We start from the raw sequence: 22723 nt of genomic DNA, 5'->3' as shown, positions 1-22723 counted from the left end.
ATAAAAGTCATTGTCATTTACAATGCCAATAGCTTAAACTCTGGCAAATGTGACACCTATTGCATTGCAAATGCTTGTCATACATGGCTCCTGGTGCACACTGGTGGCACACATTCTGATGTTCGTTTTTCACATTGCTGGTTTTCGTACGCAAATACTGGTGCACGCTCGTGTCTCAGGCTACACAGCACACATTCTGGGACTAGTTCCCTTACTGCCTTTGTTCGTACACGGATCCTGGTGCTTGCTGGTGGCTCACGGCATACATTCTGGTGCCAGCTTCTTATGTGGCAGGTTTTTGTACAGGAATTCTGGTTCATGCTCATGTCACTCACTGAACAACACACTCTAATGCTGGTTTTCCACATAGCAGGGCAGGTTTTCCTACACAAATCCTGGTGCGCACTTGTGTCGCATGCTGCACAGTACACTCTAAAGCTACTTTTCCACATTTCTGGTTTTTATGCACAGATTCTGGTGCATTCTGCACAGTACACACTAATGCTGGTTTTCCACAGGGGTATTTTGTATGCACTTATCCTAGTGCACGCTCGTGTCTCACGTAGCACTGCACACATTTTGATGCTGGTTTTCATACATGGATCCTGGTGCATCCTTGTGTTTCACGCATCACAGCACATTCTAATGCTGGTTTCCCACATAGCTGGCTTTCGCGCACAGATCCTGGTGCACGCTCTTGTCTCACGTTGCACAGCACACACTAATGCTGGTTTTTCACAGGGCTGGTTTTAATGCACGGGTCTTGCTGAACGCTCATGTCTAGTGCTGCACAGCAAACTCTACTGCTAGTTTCCCACATGGCTGTTTTTTGCACACGGATACTGGTGCACGCTCATGCCTCACGCTGCACAGCAAACTATAATGCTGGTTTCCCACAGCTGGTTTTCGTGCACTTTTCCTGGTGCACGCTCATGCCTCACGCTGTACAGCACACTCTAATGCTCGTTTCCAACACGGCTGGTTTTTGCACACGGATCCTGGTGCACTCTTGTGCCTCATGCTGCAAAGCACACATTAATGATAGTTTTCATACATGAACCCTGGTGCACACTCGTGTCTCATGCAACACAGCACACTCTAATGCTGGTTTTCCATAATGCCTTTTTTTAAGGCTCAGGTACTTGTGCACACTTGTGTCTCACGCTGCACAGCACACTTTAATGCTGGTTTCCCACATGGCTGGTTTTCACGCATGGAACCTGGTGCATGCATATGCCTCATGCTGCACAGCACAATCTAATGCTGGTTTTCAAATGAGTTTCTCCTACTACAGGCATAACAGGCTTTCCTGCAACATTCAGCAGGCCACGGGTGCTTTCACTTTCCAAGCAGCCCGGGACAATGGCGGCTGCTTCTTTGCAAGGAAACAGGTCTCGTATTTACAAGAGTTTGAGCTATTAGCATTGTAAATGGCAATGTTTTTTTATTTCTGCGTTAATTACAAAACAGATAAATAAAAGGCATTGTCATTTACAATGCCAATAGATTAAACTCTCGCAAATGCGAGACCTATTGCATTGCAAATGCTTGTTTTTGTTTGTAGTGAAGTGATCAGTTAGAAAACGAGAGTTAGAGCTTTTGGCGTTGGAAATGTAAATATTTATGTGTTCTAGAGTAGAGTCGGTGTATGTGGTGTGTAGTGGAATTATGTGGCTACCATTCAGATAATGTGAGCATTTAAGAAGCAGAGGTGCAGTTAGGATGGATGGGTTGGTGGAATGATAGCTATTTGTATGAATGCTTGAATGGGTGGATAGCTGTATGAGTACATGCATGGATGTCTGGGTGATCAGTTGAATGAAAAGATGGTAGGTGATGCATAGGTAGGAAAGTTACAGATGGTTGATATGGAAAGAAAAAGATAGATACATAGGGAAAATATTTATAAAAAGGAAAGTTTTGTACTTTTATTGGACCTTTTGTCAAGACTGGATGATATGTCAGGCTACATTGTGGCCCAGATCTCAATAAACATAACATCCCATTTACAATTCAGAAGTTGGTGGTGGTTTTGTGCCCTTACCCCGAAACTATGCTTCGTTGTCAGCTGCTTGGAAGCCTGCCTAAGTCTTCCAACACAGTATTACATTTGGACGCTGGTTTAACCCATTCAAATCTTTTTTTTTTTAACTTTATTTATCATTTTGTCATTTTGTCACAAAGGTAACATCATATGCAGTAGTTGAGGTTCTGTAATTCTCTAGACTGACTCCATTTTATTGTGCCACCATTTTGTGTTGCCCTCACGTAGGCCTGTGAAGGTAGCCTGGCGAACAAAGTGGCCTGGCCTTCTTAGTCCATGTATACATTAACTAGGTTTCTTTCTGACTCTGGAATGAACTGTAAAAAACTGACCTCGCAAAGCCAATTTCCCTGATCGATCTTTGTCTGAGATTGCCAATCAAGATACTGTACATGTAATCATGCCATGCCCTGCAGTGCCATCTAAATCAGATTAACCTTTGTGAACTATGTAATTATAATGTAATTATAATGTTTTACCCATATCCTGTTAAAACCCCAAAGGCTACTCACCTGCTGACCCTCTAGATTTTCCATTTGTTTAGGAATTTAATTGGTACAACTTCCTTACATGCCTGGGGCAGGATAAAGAGTATATAAGACGTGAAGTAAGACCATTCTATGGACTACCTCATTCAGTTGCTACGGCTTCTGTGTGACGTAGTCACACTCATTTGAGTTTAATAAAAATGTTCTTTTATATTTCAGCTTCTGTGCCAAATTCTTTATTATTGGTTTGGATGGACTAAGTATCAGTGAGACCCCTGAGAAGGAGTTTTTATTTCTTCAAATGGCGCGGCCAACGTGGGCCTCATCAGAGAAGTGGCTATCTGAGGGAGTGATCTTGTCAGAAGACAGAAATCTACTGAGGAGGACAGGACATGACTCTACTAAGGAGGTACTCTGTGCACGGAGATTCTGGGGATTCTTTGTCTCTGCAGCCCAGTATATTTCTGATCTTCCTGATTTTGATCCTCCACATGATGTCACCCCTGACTGAGAACCTTTTTGGCGTGAGTATTTTAAAAAAAGAATGTTAGGTCATTTAGAACTTGGCAGTTAGAATTTGGACAACCATTTGTTTGGTAAAAGTCGTTATGCAGCTCTTACTGTTGGTTTTTGCCTTGGATTGGTAAGGTAGTTTAGTAACACTTACTATAGCTTTGGATTTTGGGAATTTGTGTTGGCCAACTTTGGATCTGTATAGGTTTGTATATGCGAATTGCAATTTGTGTAGGCAGGTAATGAGGAGATTTTTCTCTAACTGGTTTTGTTGAACGGTGCAACGTACGGAGAGTACCTTAAGCACTACTTTGATTATAATATTGCATATTCTGCAGTATTTTTGGCATGCCTGTTTTCAAAGTAAATTAGCCGGCTCCCCTAGAGGGAATACCTAAATAGGTTTAGGTATAAAAACATATTTCTTCCTTGGTGATTCTGTATCCCCAGGGAATTAAAATATGGACATAATACATACAAGGATCCTGTGTTCTGCGCAATCTTATGAATGGAGATATGCAGAGCGTATCTTGGCTTCTTGGAAATAAAGGTCTGTGGGGCTGTTTTTGCAGTCTTTTGGAACACCATTGAGAAGCGCTTCTTGTAAATATGACTTACAACTAGTATTTACAAAGGTTTGGTCTAACTACAGTCTGTGGGCTGTCCTTTGTTTCTGTCTTGAGTATTGATCTGTGGGTTAAATGTGTGTTTAAATGTCTCTGTAAGTAAATAGCGATGGCGCTATTTATGAAATACATTACTAAATCGTGCTGTATTGTGTGTCCTGAGTGTTTGCTCCTAGCATTAAAATGTAATTTAAGTTGTGTTGAACCGCAAAAATGAGAACATTTGCATATGGAATTTCACTTGGCGCAGGCGTAAAAAACTCATTTTTCTAAGGATTTACATGAGATATGTCTAATGTCCAATCTCTGCAATTTGTAAAGAACATTCTGAGGATGATTAATATGTAGCACAATTATAGGATATTTATTTTTAAGTACCCCAGGTGTCAAAGTCGAAATTGGGTGAGGGCACTATTTAGGCAGCATTTTTTTTCATTTAGAGTAGCTTTTAAAGTGCCTTAGGTTTCAGTAAATGCATACATTTAGGTATAATACAAATTTGCAGGTTGTTCTCATTTGGGGTTGCTTTTAATGGCTCAGTGAGCCAATGTGCCCGGTGCAGAGGTTTGAGTTTAATATCAGGGTTGAAGGTTTTGACTCTAGCTGGACCTACTGAGACGTTCATCCATTTAAGGTCGATGAAATGAGTACCATTGCATAGGGTGGTAACAAGCATTTGTTCTAAAGCTGGTATGTTGTGTTGTTGTGTTCTGTGAATTATTCACAGTAGATATTTTTGAGTCTGGGAATAGGAGTGGATTGTGGCCCCTAAAGGGAGTAATATATATGGTATGTGGTTTTGGATAAGGGTTGGTTATTGCAAGTTAGAAAGAGTTAGGAGGGCTTTTGTCTTTGACAGCTTCAGGGTGAAGAGAGAGAGGGCTGAGGAGAGGCAGATTTTGACCTTGAGGTCAGTAAGGTGGGGGTTAGCAGTATGTTGAAACAAGATGAGTTTTTGTATGACTCCTTTGAAGAAAAAATGTTCGTGTGTTTTTCACGTTTTTGCATTTTGTCCTTCTATGAATTGTTCCTGCTGGTCCTGTGTGTCAGAAGCGACACAGTAAGTTGTATTTGACAGCTGATCACCACTAACTGGTGACCAGTTGTCAAAAGGAGGGTGAGGAAAGTAAAAGAAAGTGTACTTTTAATTTTAAGCCTGACAAATTAAGCAGGCCCGAATATTGGGTTTTGGGCTGCATGAAGTGCGTGCATCACCGCTCATTTACATGTGCTATTGTAATTTGTCTATGAAGTGCATGCGTCACCGCTCATTTATATGTGCTATTGTAATTTGTCTATGCTTTCTGTGCTTGGTATACAGCAAGTATACCTGATGGCTTGGCATGTGTGTTTTTATTTTATGCACATTTTTTTGTTTTTGCGTTGTGTTTACGCTTTTGCTATTAATACTGTTACAAGCTCCCCTGTGTTGTGAGGGGATGGTCATGACGATGCCCATCGCTATGCAACAGTTGGTTGGACTTGTTCTGGTTACTAAATTTCACAGATATGATATTTCATGCTGTGAATATGACAGACAACACTTCACCAGTGCATCATGTCTATTTGGCTATAATAGTATTGAAGAAAAATAAAAGAGATATACAGGATCAAAGTGTGTCACCTGCAGTTAGTCACGTTACTGCCCTTTCCCCAAGGAACAAGCAGCCCTAGATTTATGTTTCCTTGATTGGACCTAAGGATGAAATTATAGATCTGTGACTCTTGTACAAGGTGACCTAATTTCTATATTGCATTAGTTAATCATGTTCTGCTTCCTAAGTACCAGGTTTCATTTTCCCCGGGGAAGGAACTGGAACAGTAGCCGAGATTACCGTATATGGTGTAGCGGCCAGCGGTAGAGTTAAAATTTGTGTAACTTTGGCCTTTTGTGTATCACCCGTACTCTTGGTGTTGTCACATGCCTGACTATCACCCAAGTAATTTCTTGTCCTTCCTATAGATTTTTCTTTTGCCGCTTCTCCCCTGATCAATGTCACATTGTGCCTTCTCCCCTGATCGATGTCACATTGTGCCTAGTTATTGGGGATTTTAGTTGTGTCCTAGTCCCATTTCCCTTTTCTGTATTCCTTTCACCAGTCAGCCCATTTATTATTGTTGGTGTATTGTTCAGGTTCACACTTCCAGACAGCAGTGATGTACCAGGGAACCCCATATTATGTATAATTCCCTTTCGTATGACCAGATGGGTTTTTAAGGGAGGTATCTACATGTCCCTGATAATCTGTATCATGTGCTTTCTCTTTTGAGGGGTTCTAGATAAGGAATTTAGGAACACCTAGACTTAATTATTGAGGAAAATATGTGTTTACCCCATTAGACAATTCCACTATGTGTGAGGACATCCATTCAGATAGAATTCCCATGTAACTATCTACCCCTAGATGGTAGAGGATATGCTCTCACATTGAAGCCACTCCTTTGAAGATTGCAGGCCACCTGCTTGCAGTCCCCTTGTTAAATACAATGAACTGTTTTTGTACTGAATTTGAAGGAAACTAACAACTGTGTCACATTTCCTACGTCACTAGGGTCTGCGGTATCAACTCATAATAACCTGCAGAACGCTGATTTAAGCCTAATTCCCATCAGTGACAGCTACAAGATGAGGGCCGGAGGTCTTGGCCCTACAGTCCCAGCACCCAGAAAAGTAGCAAGGCTGGACAGTGATCGCCAGCGCGCCAGCAATGGTATCTCCAAAGCATCGTGCTTGCTTCATCAGAAGGCGTTGAACATCAGAAAAGAAGGAGGAGCTGTTGATGGCAGGGTTGATTTGAGCCTTGAGTTTTCTACCTGTCATGTGCTGGTAACCTCTGACAGTGTGCAGTCCCTTGAACCCCTTGGCCTGATGTTTGGCCACACACCCACCCTTTTTCTTTGCTCCAATGGAAGGGCAGTGCACTGGAGGATCTAAGATTGACAAAAGGCACTACATTATGGTGCCCATGAAAAACCAGCCTGAGCGACCTTTGACATTAAATAATGAGTGTTGGAGCCTGAGAATGTAGACCCGGGTCTGCACAAGATGATCTGTGCCCATGACCAATGAAGAGCACATTATTTGTAGTGTCCGCCGCAGAGGAGAGACACTGGTGCACTGCCTTGAGACATTGAGACTTTCGAGTGAGCTGTGAGTGTTTGCCAGGAGGGCACTCCAACTAAGCAGTACTATTTTCATGAAGAGGCCTGAATCGAGAGGCCCAATGCGGAAGAAGACAATGGAAGCAGATTTGATGGACGATAGAAGCCTGCCAGAGAGGCTTGGAACGGACTTTGGGCACAGTTGCACAAGCGATTCTAGTGCAATTGTATAAAGTAAATGTTAATTAAGTTCTCATTTGACTGAATTGCCATGGAAGAGGAAGTGGCTCCGCCTCTAGCATCAAAAAATGGTCCACCAGAAGTGAGTCTTTGTGCTACTATGTGTGTTCGGAGACCTGTCCCCGAGAGAAGTAGAGAATAATAAGATGATGTTACAGCAACACCTAGACGACCTAATGAATATCGATATAGACCGAGATTCAGATTAACATGAGTCTTTAGGTTATTGCCTACGTAATGGCAAAAGGAGGGTCTGAGGTTCTGTAATTCTCGAGACTGACTCCATTTTATTGTGCCACCATTTTGTGTTGCCCTCACGTAGGCCTGTGAAGGTAGCCTGGCGAACAAAGTGGCCTGGCCTTCTTAGTCCATGTATACATTAACTAGGTTTCTTTCTGACTCTGGAATGAACTGTAAGAAACTGACCTCTTCACCTGAAACTGACCACGCAAAGCCAATTTCCCCGATCGATCTTTGTCTGAGATTGCCAATCAAGATACTGTACATGTAATCATGCCATGCCCTGCAGTGCCATCTAAATCAGATTAACCTTTGTGAACTATGTAATTATAATGTAATTATAATGTTTTGCCCATATCCTGTTAAAACCCCAAAGGCTACTCACCTGCTGACCCTCCAGATTTTCCATTTGTTTAGGAATGTAATTGGTACAACTCCCTTACATGCGTGGGGCAGGATAAAGAGTATATAAGACGTGAAGTAAGACCATTCTATGGACTACCTCATTCAGTTGCTACGGCTTCTGTGTGACGTAGTCACACTCATTTGAGTTTAATAAAAATGTTCTTTTATATTTCAGCTTCTGTGCCAAATTCTTTATTATTGGTTTGAAGGGACTAAGTATCAGTGAGACCTCTGAGAAGGAGTTTTTATTTCTTCATAGTGTACACAGTCATCATCAGTAGTTAATAAAAAGGCCAGTACGGTCATATAGATGCATGTTTTGGATACAAACTACGGAAAGGTCCAGCCCAGCGTCAATACAGTGGTTATTACATTGCAGTTCATACAATCAGTGGAGTGCAACACCTCATCACAATGTGGAATTGTCACAGCCGAGAACATAGTACACAAAGCTATAAACTTGGTATAGAATACACTCCGGGAGGGCCAGGAATCAAACATTGCAGTGGTTAGATTGTGAGCTAGAACCCAGCTACCCATCCCCGGTGTGAACTATTCCTTGCTCCAGCAGTGAGGCAAAGTCTTGCTGTCGAGATGTGAGGTATGTTCTGAAAGGACCCCATATGTCTCTGGGACGTGATGAAGAGGACACTGTGGTGGAATATACCTCGCTCTTTGTGTTGTAAGAAGCCAAGCTACCCAACCAACTCTGAACTATAGGCAATGTCTTGTGGCCCCAGTGTATAGGCACTTCTCGCTTGGCCAACAAAAAACTAAGGGCCACAAATTCCCGAACCTTTTTGGGAAAGTTCGCCACGTAACGTAACCCAGTAGTGCAATTTCGGGTAAAGGATCGAGTGGCAAGTTAATCATGTTGCCCAATATCTTGTGTACCACCTCCCAGTATGGTTGCAAGTGAGGGCATGTCCACGCTAAGTGTGCGAAGTCAGCCTGGGGGGGCTGCGCATTTGCGGCAGGAGTGGGGTCTGGATAGGTCTAGTTTGAGGACTCTGGCCGGTGTGATGTAAATTCTGCGTAGAAACTCGAAGTGTAATAATTTGTGTCAGCTGTTGAGGGAGACCTCTTTCGTGACTGCGCAGCAGGTAGCCCATTGGTCATCTGTTATCGGGCGACCCAACTCCCCCTCCGAGTCCCTACGGATCTTGTCATCGTCAACAGGGATGAGCCTTGTACATGCTTTGTACAGTTTGGAGATAAGGTAGACACCCAGCTCACTTTCAATGACCAGCGATAAGGGGTTGAATGATTCTGGTTCGAGGGGAAAGCCAGGCAGCGTGGCGCGCATAGCAGATTTTATCCGACCCAGCGCAAACCTGTCCATAAATGTTGAGTTAGGGAAGCAGGTGTCGTCACTCACCGTAAAGGCATAGCCGTCCGGGAACAAGTCTCCAGTTTTTGTAATAGCAAATTTGGTTAAGGTGCGTTACACTACCCATTCACTCGTAATTGGAAGCCAGCGGGCGTTGGGGAGTGGTAAGGCTGTTGAGTACAGAGTGGCCGTGTTGGTGACCCGTCAAAGCTTCTCCCAGGCCCAACTAGTTGTGGAGACTGTCTGAATGTCATTTGGGTCTCTGGGGAGGCCTTTGGGTAAGACCGTGGATAATTGTTCGGTGAGGACTAGGTCAGACTCTGGGCGAAGGAAAAGGATCCTGGCGTCTGGGTGATACCAAGCATATGCGTAGCTGCACTGAGCTACTAAATAATACAAATGGAGATCCGGCACTCCGTATCCACCTCTGTCGTAAGGGAGAGTGAGCACTTGCTAGTGGACTCTGGCCCGTTTGTCACCCCATACCAATCGTATCAAGTGTGATCTGAGCGTCGAGAAAAAGCTGTTCGAAAGGGGTATAGGAATATTGTTGAAAAGGTATAAAAATTTGGGGAGGACAACCATCTTGATGATGGCTACCCTGCCAGCAATAGACAGCGGTAAGCTCAGCCATCTGTCAATTAGTGAACCCATTCAAATCTTAAATACTATGTTCCATTAAACCTTACAAGAGACACTTACTAATTATGACTGATGAAGGAAAAGTCTGATGACTGGTCCCATTTATAGCACTTGCATGTGGTGTTCTACACGTTGCAAGGACACGTTGGCAATGCCCTGTTGATGAACACAATGATGCCACTCTGTGGCATTGAGACTGCCAAATATAGGCCTATTTGTAAACTCTCTGGTGCATGTCATGCACACAAAAGGCATGCTACATGTTTCCGGAGCCTTGCAACTTGTAACCGTGTGAGGGCAATCAATCAATCAATCAATCAATCAATCACATAATTTGTAAAGCGTGCTACATACCCGTGAGGGTTTCAAGGCGCTGGGGGGGAGGGAGTGGGGGGGCGTTGCTGCTGTTATTGGTCGAAGAGCCAGGTCTTGAGTTGTCTCCTGAAGGTCAGCAGGTCTTCGGTCTGTCACAGGTAGAGGGGAAGGGTGTTCCAGGTCTTGGCGGCGCGATGGGAGAAGGACCTGCCTCCGGCAGTGGTACTCCGGATGCGTGGGACCGTGGCGAGGGCAAGGAAGGGTTGGCATGACTGGCACAGCAGGGGCAGCATTACCGTCTTTTTGTTCTGGGGACTGCAACATTTCCGAGTGAGCCTTCACAGCAGCAGCTTCCCAGTATCTCGGTTGCTTACTCGATTGGAAGACCAAACAAAAGATATCATATTCTGGGACCGTATTACAGATGACTGCGCCAGCGCTAATTGTCACTGTGTGCCAGACTATGCACCCAATGGCATTACAGAGGATCAGTCTGTAATGCGCCGTGATGTTGGTGAAGACTTTGAGCTCTGTGCATATAAGCGTTCGCGTCTGTGCGCATATTGTATTAGCGCACAGACGCAAATGCGCATAAACGCAGACAAACTCTAGCACACAGCAACAATTAGTGCTGGTGCACTCATCTGTAGTACGGCCCCAGAATGTTTAATGTACTGCTTTAGTTGATGGGCTAGGTGAAAGTCCTTATTCTCTCACCAAACGCCTGACCCATACATTCACTGAAGCACTACAAAGAAGAAATAAGGCTGCACTGCGCTCTGAAAAAACAATAGTCTAGCCTCACTAATCAGAAGTATAACTATACCCAAAGCATGCTCCAGAAACATTTTGCATGCCTTGCAAGGATACAGATTACAGTTTCAGATGTTCAGCATGTATTGTATTAAAAAGCACTCCTGACAAACTTGTGATGCTGTACCTGCCCGGACAGCCCATCACCCCTGCCCTACCTGAACAAATGGAGCTCCATGGCCATGCCCGTTGCCTGCTCAAGGTTCGCCAGGCCCAGTTTCACCTGCGACTGCTGCAGCAGCGTGGACCCCATGGGCTCGTTGCTGCCTTCCAGGGCCTCCAGTAGCTCAGCCAGCACCGGAGGCAAAAGGAAGGCAAAAACTGGATTATTTTCACCAGCGCAGCACCCGTACATTGTCACCCTAAGGGCGCCATATTAGTTAAGATACTATCAACGCTGAAGGTAATCATCTTAGGATGCACTATCTTGGTTAAGGGATCGCAAACTGCGTAATCATGGTTGAGGGCTCGCAAACCTAATACAGCGGCAGCAACACAACAAGTACTAGTGGTAGAAGCGAGACGGCTCTTAGCAGAGGCACTGTCACACGGAGGGCAGACTTCATGCATTTAAGTTCACAGCCTCCAGGCGAGCCTCCACTTTTTATTCTCACCACTGACTGATGAGAGAAATGGGGGGTTGTGGGCTGGGAACGAGAGAAATGCAGGGGTGGGTGGCTATACATACGAAATGGGCTTTACATTTGTTGCACAGTGATAAAGCATGGCGTGCCGCGCTGCAACAATAAGAAAAAATAGTTCTCCTCAACAGCAGATGAAGAATGCAAGCAGAAAGAAACTGTATTTAGGCGGTGCTCCTCTGCGAAAAACTGAAGTGAGGTATCGCTGCATGAACCACTTAGGAGGAAACAAAGAAGAGCGACACTGGACTGAACCAATGGTAAGCAGCAGGCAGGAGCAAACTCATTTATCAACATAATAGGTCATCCAGACAGCCCATGTGTGTTCCCTAGGCTCAACCTAAAAAGCAATACAACTGTGTATTTTTTTTTACTTTTGAGATTTACACCTAAAACAAGAAGCACACAAAGCAGTCCTTTAAAAATATTCATTTCTTCTATGATTGCAAGAAATTGGATTCATATTTGGGGGGGACAACTATACATCTCAAGAAATAATCACAACTTGAGACAGCGTGGACCTTCAAAGTCACTAATTAACCTAAACGCCACCCGCTGATAGGAATGATGTAGATATGACAGGCTTAATTTAGGGCAATGTGTGACTTATTTATCCACTGTCAGAACAGTAATAAAGTAAAAAACACCAAGCAATAAAAATACCAAACCAAATTATAAAAATAGAGTAACGTTTAATAAGCAAAATGACACCAAAACAAGACTAATCCATTAAGGGATACAACAGATATGAATTTTAAAGATTAAAGTGATAATAGCACTGAAAAGGATTACACACCATTGATGGTCAATGGCCACAGTAGAGTTTTTCCTTGGGACTCAGTTTCTGAAATTGAAGTCAAAATCCTTCAGTGGGTCAAGCCGCCAGTCTGTATCCGACAGTGAGTTCCATGAGGCCGGGTACCTTATCGATCAGGGCCCTCTGATTTGCTGCTGCGGAGAAGCTCCAAGTAGGAGAAACCACTTTCTTCAAACCAGCGTAGCTATGCCTTGGGTGGATAGAATGGGTTTGTGTGTTCTGGTCCTCCTGAGAACTGGAAATCTAAAACCTTGTAGGTCCCAACTTTTCAGAGGTTGTATGACAAGTGCAGTTAGACACAGCTCAGGTTTTCAGGACCTGAGAAACAACAGTTGGGAGTCAAGACTCACTCCAGGAGAGGCCATCAGCAGGTTCCAAGTCAGGTCCAGTTGTTTTTGGTCAGCTGGGCACTTCATGGAAAAGTCCTCTTGCAACTTGTTTTGGCCCTAAAGCTACACAGGACAATAGGTGTCTACTTTTTTGTCCCGGTTACAAGGGAAAGCAAGTCCAATCCTTCAAGGCTCTGCTCTATTTACAGAAATCAGGTCTGGTCCTCTTCTCTTCTTCCACAGGTCCATAAAGTGTGATTAAAAAGGGTGTCTTGAGGTTCCATTTTAATGCTTGGTACTAACTAGTGTATTGCTCCGAATGGCGCACAAAGTGAATGGGTAAAAGTTCCTAGGGGTAACCCTACCCGCTTTTGAAACTGTTCCTGTTTGCCCTTCTGTAAACAACCCCACAGTGCCCCCTCAATCTCAAAATCCAAGATGGAGAAATCCTTTTCTCTTTATGCAGAGCCTGTGTGCACTGCCCTCCCAGATGTATGACCAGGGAAATCAACACTCTCCTTCTCTGAGGTCACCCTACACCAGTTCTGGAGGTAGCATTTGGGGCCAGCCTAATAAGAAGGACATACGCCCGGACATCTCCAGGTGTTACCGAGCATTTGCCTGTTACAGGGGACACCCCTTCGAAGTAAATTATGTTCCTGGGCCAACCCCACTGGTCTTTCTGCCAGGGGAAGAGAAAAACAACTCCTGATTCGCAAGCCATTGTACCTGCCCTGTGATCATTTTTCATACCATTCATCACAGCTTAGTTCCTGGCTGTGCCACTGCTTATGAGGGAAAGCAAATTTGCCAGAGCAGCTTCAAGCAGGGAAAAGTTTACTTTCTAAAATATACCTTTCCCTAATATTCATTAAAAATACGACTTCACACCATTGAGTTGGGATTTTAATAACTAATAGAAAATAGTTGTGTCATCATTTTTGTAGCTGGACCCTAACTGATACCAACATTTATTTTTACAATCGCTTCCCAGTGTTTCCCTTTGGGATAGCAAGAGCCTTCTCACAGTAAAAATAGCTTTTGGGTGCTGGTCACTATAAGAGCATGTTAACTGTATATTTCTACTGTTAACTGTATATTTCTACTGTTCTAATTTCACAGACCATGCACACTGCCTTGTGGGCTATACGGCCTACACAGGAGTGACTTTTTGATATTTAAAAGAAATGATTTTACCTAACAAAAACATTTTGTTGAATGAATGCACAGTAGATTTTTACAGTGCAGCAGTCAGAAATACACAGGGTAGGCCTGAAGCCATGTTTGCCCTGCCGCTGTAGTTGCTGGCACTATAGGCACTGCAGTCCTCTAGTGCCATTACATTTCCAGACCCTGTGTTCACTTTCTACATCATATAGTAGGGACATCCAAACAAGTGAGGAATAAGCCAAATTAACCATATCTAAGAGGGCGCACAAGCACTCTACTAGCAGGGGTAAATTGCACAGAGTTGTAAAGCCAGCAAAGCAGATATGGGAAAAATCTGGAGGGCCACCACACAAAATATGGTAATTTCCTACAATGATTATTAAAAGGAAGAATAATTGTTACACATGAATATAGGGCATTTTACACAAATACCTTTTCAGGTGCCAACACTTGGCTGTTTCAGAAAATTAAACATAACCAAATGATATTTGTTTCTGGTGCAGCCCCAGTGTCAAGTCTCTCTTTATTATGAGAGATGTAAATCATCACTTTTTAGTCTACATTGAGCATTCTGCGACTTTTAGTTTCTCTTTTAAGATTGACAGTATGGCTGATAAATTGCAGCATGCAAAGCGCTCTTGTACTTTATAAGAGAAGACTGACTGGCTTGGGAACACTAAAAGTGCTGTGTGGCAATGAACAGTGTAATGGTCAACAACCCAAAGAGAATCCTGACATTCAAATACCTGCAGCGCAAGCTTCACTTTAACACATAAAAGTTACGGTCAGAGTTTATAGGTGTACTAGGCGGTTGCTTCAGGTGCAAAGTGAAGGGCATGCCAAATTCAAGGGGAAACATTGCAAATTTAAAAAAAAAATGAAAGATAAAAAAATATCCTTAGCCTCAATATGTTATTTGGTTTTAGGTGGTGGATACTCCCTCTACTTGGTCTGGTTAGTGACTGTCAGCCAATCTTGGGTGCAACTGGTTACAGCACATTCTCCCTTTGCTCTAAAGCATTTTGTATTTCACATTCAGAAAACATTTGAAATGGGTAAGTAACGAGACATTTCCATATTGATTAAGTGAACACAATATTTTTTTCTAACAATGTGTACCAATCTTTGTGTTGTCCAATATGTTTTTGTATGGGGGTTGCATACACAATTGCTCATGCATTAATATATCTTTGTCCCCACTTTTCAAAGGTTTCCTTTTAGCCACTGACCAGTTTAAATGGCCTTTTATTTGTTAGACGCCTACAGTCTTGTTTTGCATTTTTTATATAATTTCACAGCTTTCACATTTGGTTCCTTTGGAGTATTCCAAATATAATGGCCTGTACAGCCTATAATGTTTGGTAGCCCCTATTTGTCTGAAGATTGAACTTGCCAGGATACAATTTGACATGGCCTTATGTTGGCTGTATGAACACATTACTTTTTCTACCAGATAGAATCCTTGCTTGAGTTTTCCAACATCTTTTCCTAAAGTGATACCACATATTACAGCTCATGCATTTCTGTAAAATCTGATTTCCCCTACTTTTCAACTCAAGTTGCCTTGTATTTGATAGCAGACTGCAGTATCTTTTCATATTTGTGATTTCATTCCACAAGCTTTCACATCAGGGTCCTTCTGGGGATATTAAATATAATGGTTTACAAGGTCTGTAATATTTGGTGTTCCCTATCTTTCTCAGGTTAGAGCTTACCAGGATTCAATTTGACATGGCATACTTTGGGCTAGATGAACACAGTATATTCCTGCCAAATAGCACCCTTTACTGTGTTTTCCAACATCTTTTACTGTGGGGATATCACTTATTACTGCTCCTGCATTGCTGTAGTTTCTGATATCGCCTACTTTTTAACGGTTAGCTGTTAGCCACTGACCAATTCAAGTTACCTTTTATATGATATAGATTACGCTAATTCTTTGCATTTTTCATTTGATTCCACAAGCTTTCACATCTGGTTCCTTACGGGGATACCAAATATAATGCCTTGTTTGGGCTATAATATTTGGTATCCCTTATATTTCTTGGATTAGAGCTTACCATGATTCAATTTGACATGGCATTCTGTAGACAAAGTATTGTCCTGCCAAATAGCACCCTTCCCTGTGTTTTCCATAATATTTTACTGTGGGGATACCACATATTACGGCTTCTGCAGTGCTGTCATATCTAGAATCCCCAACTTGTCAAGTGTTACCTTTTAGCCACATATCAGTCTGGAGTCGAAGAAGGCGTCGCACTGCACACTGATCCACCACGCAGCCGCTGAGAGCCAGTGCACGGCTCCTGCAGACGCCGGTCAACAGGCGGGAGCCCCCGGCTACCGCTCTCCGGGAAGGGCTTCTGCCGGCCCTACGAGGTGTCCAGTGGTGTCCTGGCCGCGGTCCGCCCGAGTCTGCTTTCTCCGGGCCATGCCGCTGATGCAGCTGCCCCAGCGCTCCAGGTACGCCTTTCAGTGATCTAACTTGAGTGTCCTCACCGCGCCTGCTCCCGATTTTGCCCCTGAAAGACCCTCGCCGCTCCTGCTCCGGACCGCCAGTGAGGCGGATCTGCAATTTGCCATAATTCATACCTCACTACGGCCTTTCATTGGTGTGTTGGCCCAACAACTTCCTGCACAGATCAAACCTGATTCAGAACCTCATGCCTGACCCTAAAATGGTGCCCGGCCAAGACATCCTCACTAGCCCCACAGTGCCTGATTTTTAAGATGGCGCTGCCTTACAACTTCGCTGCTCTACCTCAATGCTCCCTACTCGAAAGTACTTCACTGCAATCTAGTATATGTTGCTACAGCTAACACCCGTACAGATCATAATCCTGGTCTGAACCTTACGCCCGTCTCCAAATTGGTGACCGCCTAGACATCCTCGACCCGCCCCACAGTACCTGACCCCAGCGCTGCCTCTAAACTTTGCTATTTTTACACCAATGCTCCATTGCTGTGCCTGCAGACTCGTCTACCTATTAACCTGCGCGCAACATCCTCATATCACTCCTAACTGCACTTGTGTCTGCTACAGTCTTCTGTAACCTTCTCAAACTCACTAGTGTCCTTCCCCTACGCATGCTTGCTACATGAGAATCTCTCCTGTGAGTCCTGCCGCTCCCACACCTGTTTACCGAGAGACCCATCCCTACCGCTGCCTTATTACACTCTTGCCTACATCAGTGCCCTTCCCCAGCCAACATGTCTCGCCCTGCCATTTCGAGGGCTGGGGAAAACTCCTTTACTCTAGTCTACCCCCCCAACCTTTCCAAAACCGCTGCTAAATCATTCAGCACGCCACCCTAAAAAGCCACCCTGAGACGCTGATATCAGACCTGTGCTTCAACGCAGTCAGTGGCACTTGCATAAATGACCTTATCTTCTACTCGAAAAAAAACGCCGCCTGGCAAAAAACCTTAACACACCTTCTGAATGTTCGCTCAACAAGAAACATTCCCTATGGCACCAAACTCGCTATTCTACCCTCCTCTACCCTCCGAGCAGACCTCACCATCACCCTCTACAAAAGTGGCATAGTCCTGGTCCAAGCCACAACCATTAACCTTAATAAATTCACTGACCGCTTCACCCTCCTCAGAAACCACGTTCACGATACGGACAGGAGAACTGACTCCATCACCAGCAGCCCTCTGTCCTGCCAGCCTACTATGCCTAGCAACCCGCATACTCCCCCTACGGCCCCCACCATAGTTCATCCTTCCCCCCAGCATATCTTCTGACCCTAGCCAGGGACCCACCCCTACACTATTGATCCCCTCCCACCTACCCCCCTCAAAAACAAACTGGGAGACCGGCACTCTCTCAAAGACCCCTTTCACAGCTCGGACTAGCCCCTCACCGGGCCCTAACGTGGATCAGACCGCTCGCCCCTCGGCACTTCCAACAGAGTCACCCCCAGTCCTCTGCTCACCGCCCCGCCCGCCACCCTCAGTAACTGCAAGACAGTTACGCCTCCAAAGACACTAAAGTCGGCTCATGCTAACCTGTCGCCTCTGCTGCCGTTAAATGCCACCGGCACGGTTCCCGAACCTTCGCCCCCCTCCCCGTTAACACCCCCAGCCTTTACCGATCTCGAAACTTTGCACTCCAGAGCGTCCAATCTAACCCAGAACATCCATAGCTCCATTCTGGACCTTATGAACCTCCTGCACCTTGCAGAGCTCTCCCTTTCTAACTTCAGCCACACCTACCCTTCCCCCCCCACAGTTAGCGGAGCCTCCCAAGCACCCTTTCCCGCTTCCCCTGAGACACCTACGCCCGCGCAAGCAACCCTGCCGCCTTTCTGAGGAGGAATCCCGAGCTCTGGCACTCACCTACAGTCCCCCCCCCACCTCCCCTACCCCACTTGACCTCACGGGAGACAAAATCCTTGCTATCCTCCAAGACTGCAACACTGCCCAAGTCAACTCTTGCCCACCTGACACGGGTCATGAACACCCCATCAGCACGGTCACCATCAACCCCAATAGGCCAGCCACCCGACATAACAGAAATGTGGTTAAAAGCAATCTTGCGCCTATACTCCTATCCACCCAGACACTGGACACTCCCCTAGACCCCCCACTATCTGCTCTCTTAATCAACTGCCGATCGGCAGTTAAACATGCAGCCGATATCGCTGACCTCATCGTGAACAAAAACTTGGACTTAGCTATTCTAACCGAATCCTGGCTCAATGAATACTCTTCCCCTTGTCTGGACGTATTAGTCCCTCCTAACTACAACATTGCTAGACTAGACAGGCAGTCTAGCAGGAAGGGTAGAGGCATCGCCTGCATCTACCGATCCTCCCTCCTGGTCAAGGAACTCGGAACGGACACTACCGACTCCATCTCCAGCAACGCCTTACATCTCTGCAATTTGCACATCTTTTACCACCCCCCAGGTTCAAATGACTCTTTCACCGATCACCTCCTGGAAGTCATCACATCTAAAATTTCCTCTAATTCCAAAGAGATCTTCCTTGGTGATTTCAACCTGCATTGGAATGACCCCAATGATCCTTACGTCAACACCATCAAAGACCTCCTAACTGACCAAGCCCTGACTCAAGCCTGCTCTCTACTAACTCACTCAAAAGGAGCCACCCTTGACTGGATCATATCTAAGGAATCCTCAGTCAAGCTCATCTCCATAGACCCTTGTGACTGGTCCGACCACCACGTCATCTCCTTCATCTTACCTGGATCACTCAAGACAAAGACACCACAACCGGTGATTCCCAAACATTGGATTAGGGACACCAAAAACCTTGACCTTATGAAGCTGGAGGCTCGCTGCAAGCTTGACCTTCGCCCGTCTTCGAACATAATTACAGTCAATGACCTCTATGAACACTACTCGGCGTCTATATCGAACATTCTAGACGACCTTGCCCCCCTAAAACTAAAAAGAACACAAATCAAAGACAGAAACCCCTGGTTCTCTGCTTCCCTCAACTCAGAGAGGAGATCCCTACGACAATCTGTAAGAATCTGGAGACAGCACCCTTCTACTGAGCACCTTAAACTTCTCCGGCAGGCAAGAAACTCCTACAACAAGCACATCCTCAACTCTAAAAAAGAATACTTCAGATCTGAACTGGGGAATGCCACGAATAGACCCCGCAAGCTCTTTGAACTGGTCAAACACCAATCAAACAAGCTGGCCAAAACCCCTAAAGAATCCCCTAAGTCTCTTATATCCTCGGACGAATTCCCCTCCTTCTTCGCTGAGAAAATCGCCTCTCTTGGAATCGAACTCAGTACCGCCTCTTGCTCTCAACCCCCTCATGACCAACCCCCTCCTTCTGCACTACCCTCACTGACCTCACCCAAAAACGAAGCTTGCTGGACTGACTTCGAATACTATGACGAAGACTCCATTGCTAAAATCCTCTCTTCCTTAAACCCAAATAACCACTTCAATGACCCGCTACCATCCAACTGCCTTGCTGCTGCCTCCCATGCCATTGTTCCTTGCTGGACTGTGATAATCAACGCCTCTCTCTTGATAGTCCTCCCTATTCTAAAAAAAACAACGCTGGATCCTGCCTCACCAGACAATTTCAGACCCATCTCCAATATACCTTTGTTAGCCAAAGTGTTAGAGAAGAGCGTACAACACCAACTAAGTCAACACATCAACAACTTCCACCTACTCGATGACTTCCAATCCGGATTCAGACCGGGGCACAGCACGGAAACGACTATGCTCCACATTGTGGACGACGCCCTCCAAGCCCTTGACCAAGGCAAAACATGCCTCCTAATCCTTTTAGATCTATCTTCCACCTTCGATACGGTCAATCATGAAAAATTACTCGAACGCCTTAAACTCAGGATGGGTTTGGACGGCGTTGTCCTAGAATGGTTCAGGTCCTTCCTCCATAACCGATCTCAGAGATTCCTCATTAACGGCAACCTATCAGCTCCCACCCCGGTCATGGTTGGAGTTCCCCAAGGCTCAACCCTGTCCTCTACCCTCTTTAATCTTTACTTAGAGCCTCTCACTGAAGTTCTTCGCTCCGCCAATATCTCCTACCATATCTACGCGGACAACACCCAAATTTACATCAATATTTCATCACTCGAGGAGATCCTCGCCCTGAACGAAACCCTGAAACTAACTGTCCAGTGGCTTGCCACTAACCAACTAAAACTCAACGCTAAGAAAACTGAATTTCTCCTGATCTCCCCCCTAAAGTCAACCCGGAGATACAGGTGTGGATCAAGGCCATCACATCCTTAAATTGCCCGCCAACCATTGTGGACTCTGCCAAGCCACTGGGCATATTTCTCGACTGCAACCTGAACATGCGAGACCACATTAATTCAATGGCCAAGTCAGCCAGATTCCACCTGAGCTACCTTTGGAAACTAAAATCCTTCATCGATGCTCTGGACTTAAAAATGGCAGTCCAAGCTCTAATCATCTCCAGACTGGAATTTGGATGTTCCACCCTCACAGGATTACCCAAGATCTCCTTGGCACCTCTAAAAGTCTGTCTCAACGCTGCAGCCAGACTACTCACAGGCACCAAGAAATTCGACCACATCTCTCCACACTTGAAAGCTCTAAACTGGCTCCCTCTAGAGGCCAGAATACAGCTGAAATGGGCTTGCATTACACACAAGGCCCTATACGCAAACTCCCCTGCATACCTAACACAGAAACTTGTGTTATCGGGATGAAACAGGAACTCCCGATCCACCAAAAATCTCCTGCTCCGACCTGCCCATTTTCATAAAAAAAGAACCTACAATAGGGCATTCTCCGGGGCAGCACCAACAATTTGGAACTCCTTCCCGCCCGACATCAGAAGAATCCCCTCTCTTGCACGCTTCAAGAAGGAGGCCGAAACCTTCCTCATGGGTAAATTCCTGATCTAAGACCCCTTCTCAGCCACTATGACATGCTGGTTGAATCCAAGACTATTGCTTCTTCCACAGCTCTACAACCTCACACCATCGAGAACCCGTGGGGCTACGGTTTTCACCAACCCTAACCTAAACTGTAACCTCACTTTTGTGTCCCCTTTGCCCCTATGCTCCCTACAACCCTTCCCCCCCTATATATTCTGCTCTTGAGACTTTGCTGTTTTTCTATTGTTTTCCTTTGTTAACCATGTAAAGCGCTCTAATACCCTCATGGGTCATGTTTGCGCTCTATAAAACATTAAAATAAATAAATAAATAAATATCAACTCAAGTTGCCTTTTATTTGCTAGCAGACTGCTATATATTTTCACATTTTTGATTTCATTGCGCACGTTTTTACATCTAGTTCTTTCGAAGGATACCAAATATAATGTCTCATGAGGGCTATAATATTTGGTATCCCCTATGTTTCTCGGGATAGAACTTACCAGGATTCAATTGGACATGACATTCTGTTGTCTGGGTGAACAATGTATTTTTCTGCCAAATGGCATCCTTCCCTCAGTTTTCCATAATATTGTACTATGGGATACCACATATTACGGCTTCTGCAGTGCTGTAATATCTGGCACCATATATAATGGACTCTATCGCCTATAAAATTTGGTATCCCTTGTGTTTCTCGGGTAAGAACTTACAAAGATTCAATTTGACGTGGTCTAATGTTGGATGGCTTAGCATAGTATTAGTTTGCCAAAAAGCACCATTCCTTTTGCTTTACAACATCATTTACAATGGGGATACCAAATATTTGGGCTCACGCATTGCTGTAATATCTCGTATCCCCTACGTTCCATGGGTTACCCTTTAGGCATTGACCACTTGAATGAAGTTGCCTTTTATTTGATAGCAGATTACAGTATCTTTTCACATTTTGTACATCATTCCATAGGAATTTACATCCAGTACGCTTACCAAATATAATAGCCTATATGGCCTATATTATTCGGTATCCCCTGTGTTTCTCGTGCTGCAAATTACCAGGGTTTAATTTGATATAGTCTTATATTGGATGGGTGAGCACAGTGTTGCTATGCCAAGTAGCACCATTTTTTTTGCTTTAAAACATAGTGTACTATGGGGATACCAAATATTATGACCCACGTATTGCTGTACTATCTTGTATCCCCTATGTTTCATGGGTTACCCTTTAGCCATTGACCAGTTGAAGTTACCTTTTGTTTGATAACAGACTACAATACCTTCTCACTTTTTTACATAATTCCACAAGATTTTACATCCGGTTCCCTTAGGGGATACAAAATATAATGGCCTTTACCGGCTACAATATTTGGTATCCTCAGTGTATATCGAGTTAGAAGTTACTAGGATTCAAAATGACATCACCTTATGTTGCAAGGGGAGCACAGTATTTCTATGCCAAATATCACCCTTCCTTTTGCTTTCCAACATCATTTAATATGGGGATACCAAATATTGTGGCTCACTCATTGCTGTAATATCTCTTATCTCCTATGTTTCATGGGATACCCTTGAGCCACTGAAAAGTTGAAATTGCCTTTTGTTTGATAGCAGACTACAGTATCTTTTCACATTTTG

General features: G+C 44.5%; 1 protein-coding gene across 6 annotated transcripts in view; it reads left to right on the top strand.

Moving 5' to 3' along the window:
- LPCAT4 (lysophosphatidylcholine acyltransferase 4) overlaps positions 1-7820 on the top strand; it is a 1035593-nt gene extending 1027773 nt beyond the window's left edge. For all 6 annotated transcript variants that reach the window (XM_085651786.1, XM_085651792.1, XM_085651797.1 and 3 more), the window contains exon 14: positions 6224-7820. In XM_085651786.1, the coding sequence (XP_085507912.1) occupies positions 6224-6606 (383 nt within the window). In that variant the 3' untranslated portion in view covers positions 6607-7820. The remainder of the gene's footprint in view (positions 1-6223) is intronic.
- The last annotated feature ends 14903 nt before the right edge of the window (positions 7821-22723 follow it).

The sequence above is a fragment of the Triturus cristatus genome, chromosome 1_1, assembly GCF_964204655.1.
Source record: "Triturus cristatus chromosome 1_1, aTriCri1.1, whole genome shotgun sequence".
In the NCBI taxonomy this organism is placed as follows: Eukaryota; Metazoa; Chordata; class Amphibia; order Caudata; family Salamandridae; genus Triturus; species Triturus cristatus.
This window is presented reverse-complemented; position numbering and strand designations above follow the sequence as displayed.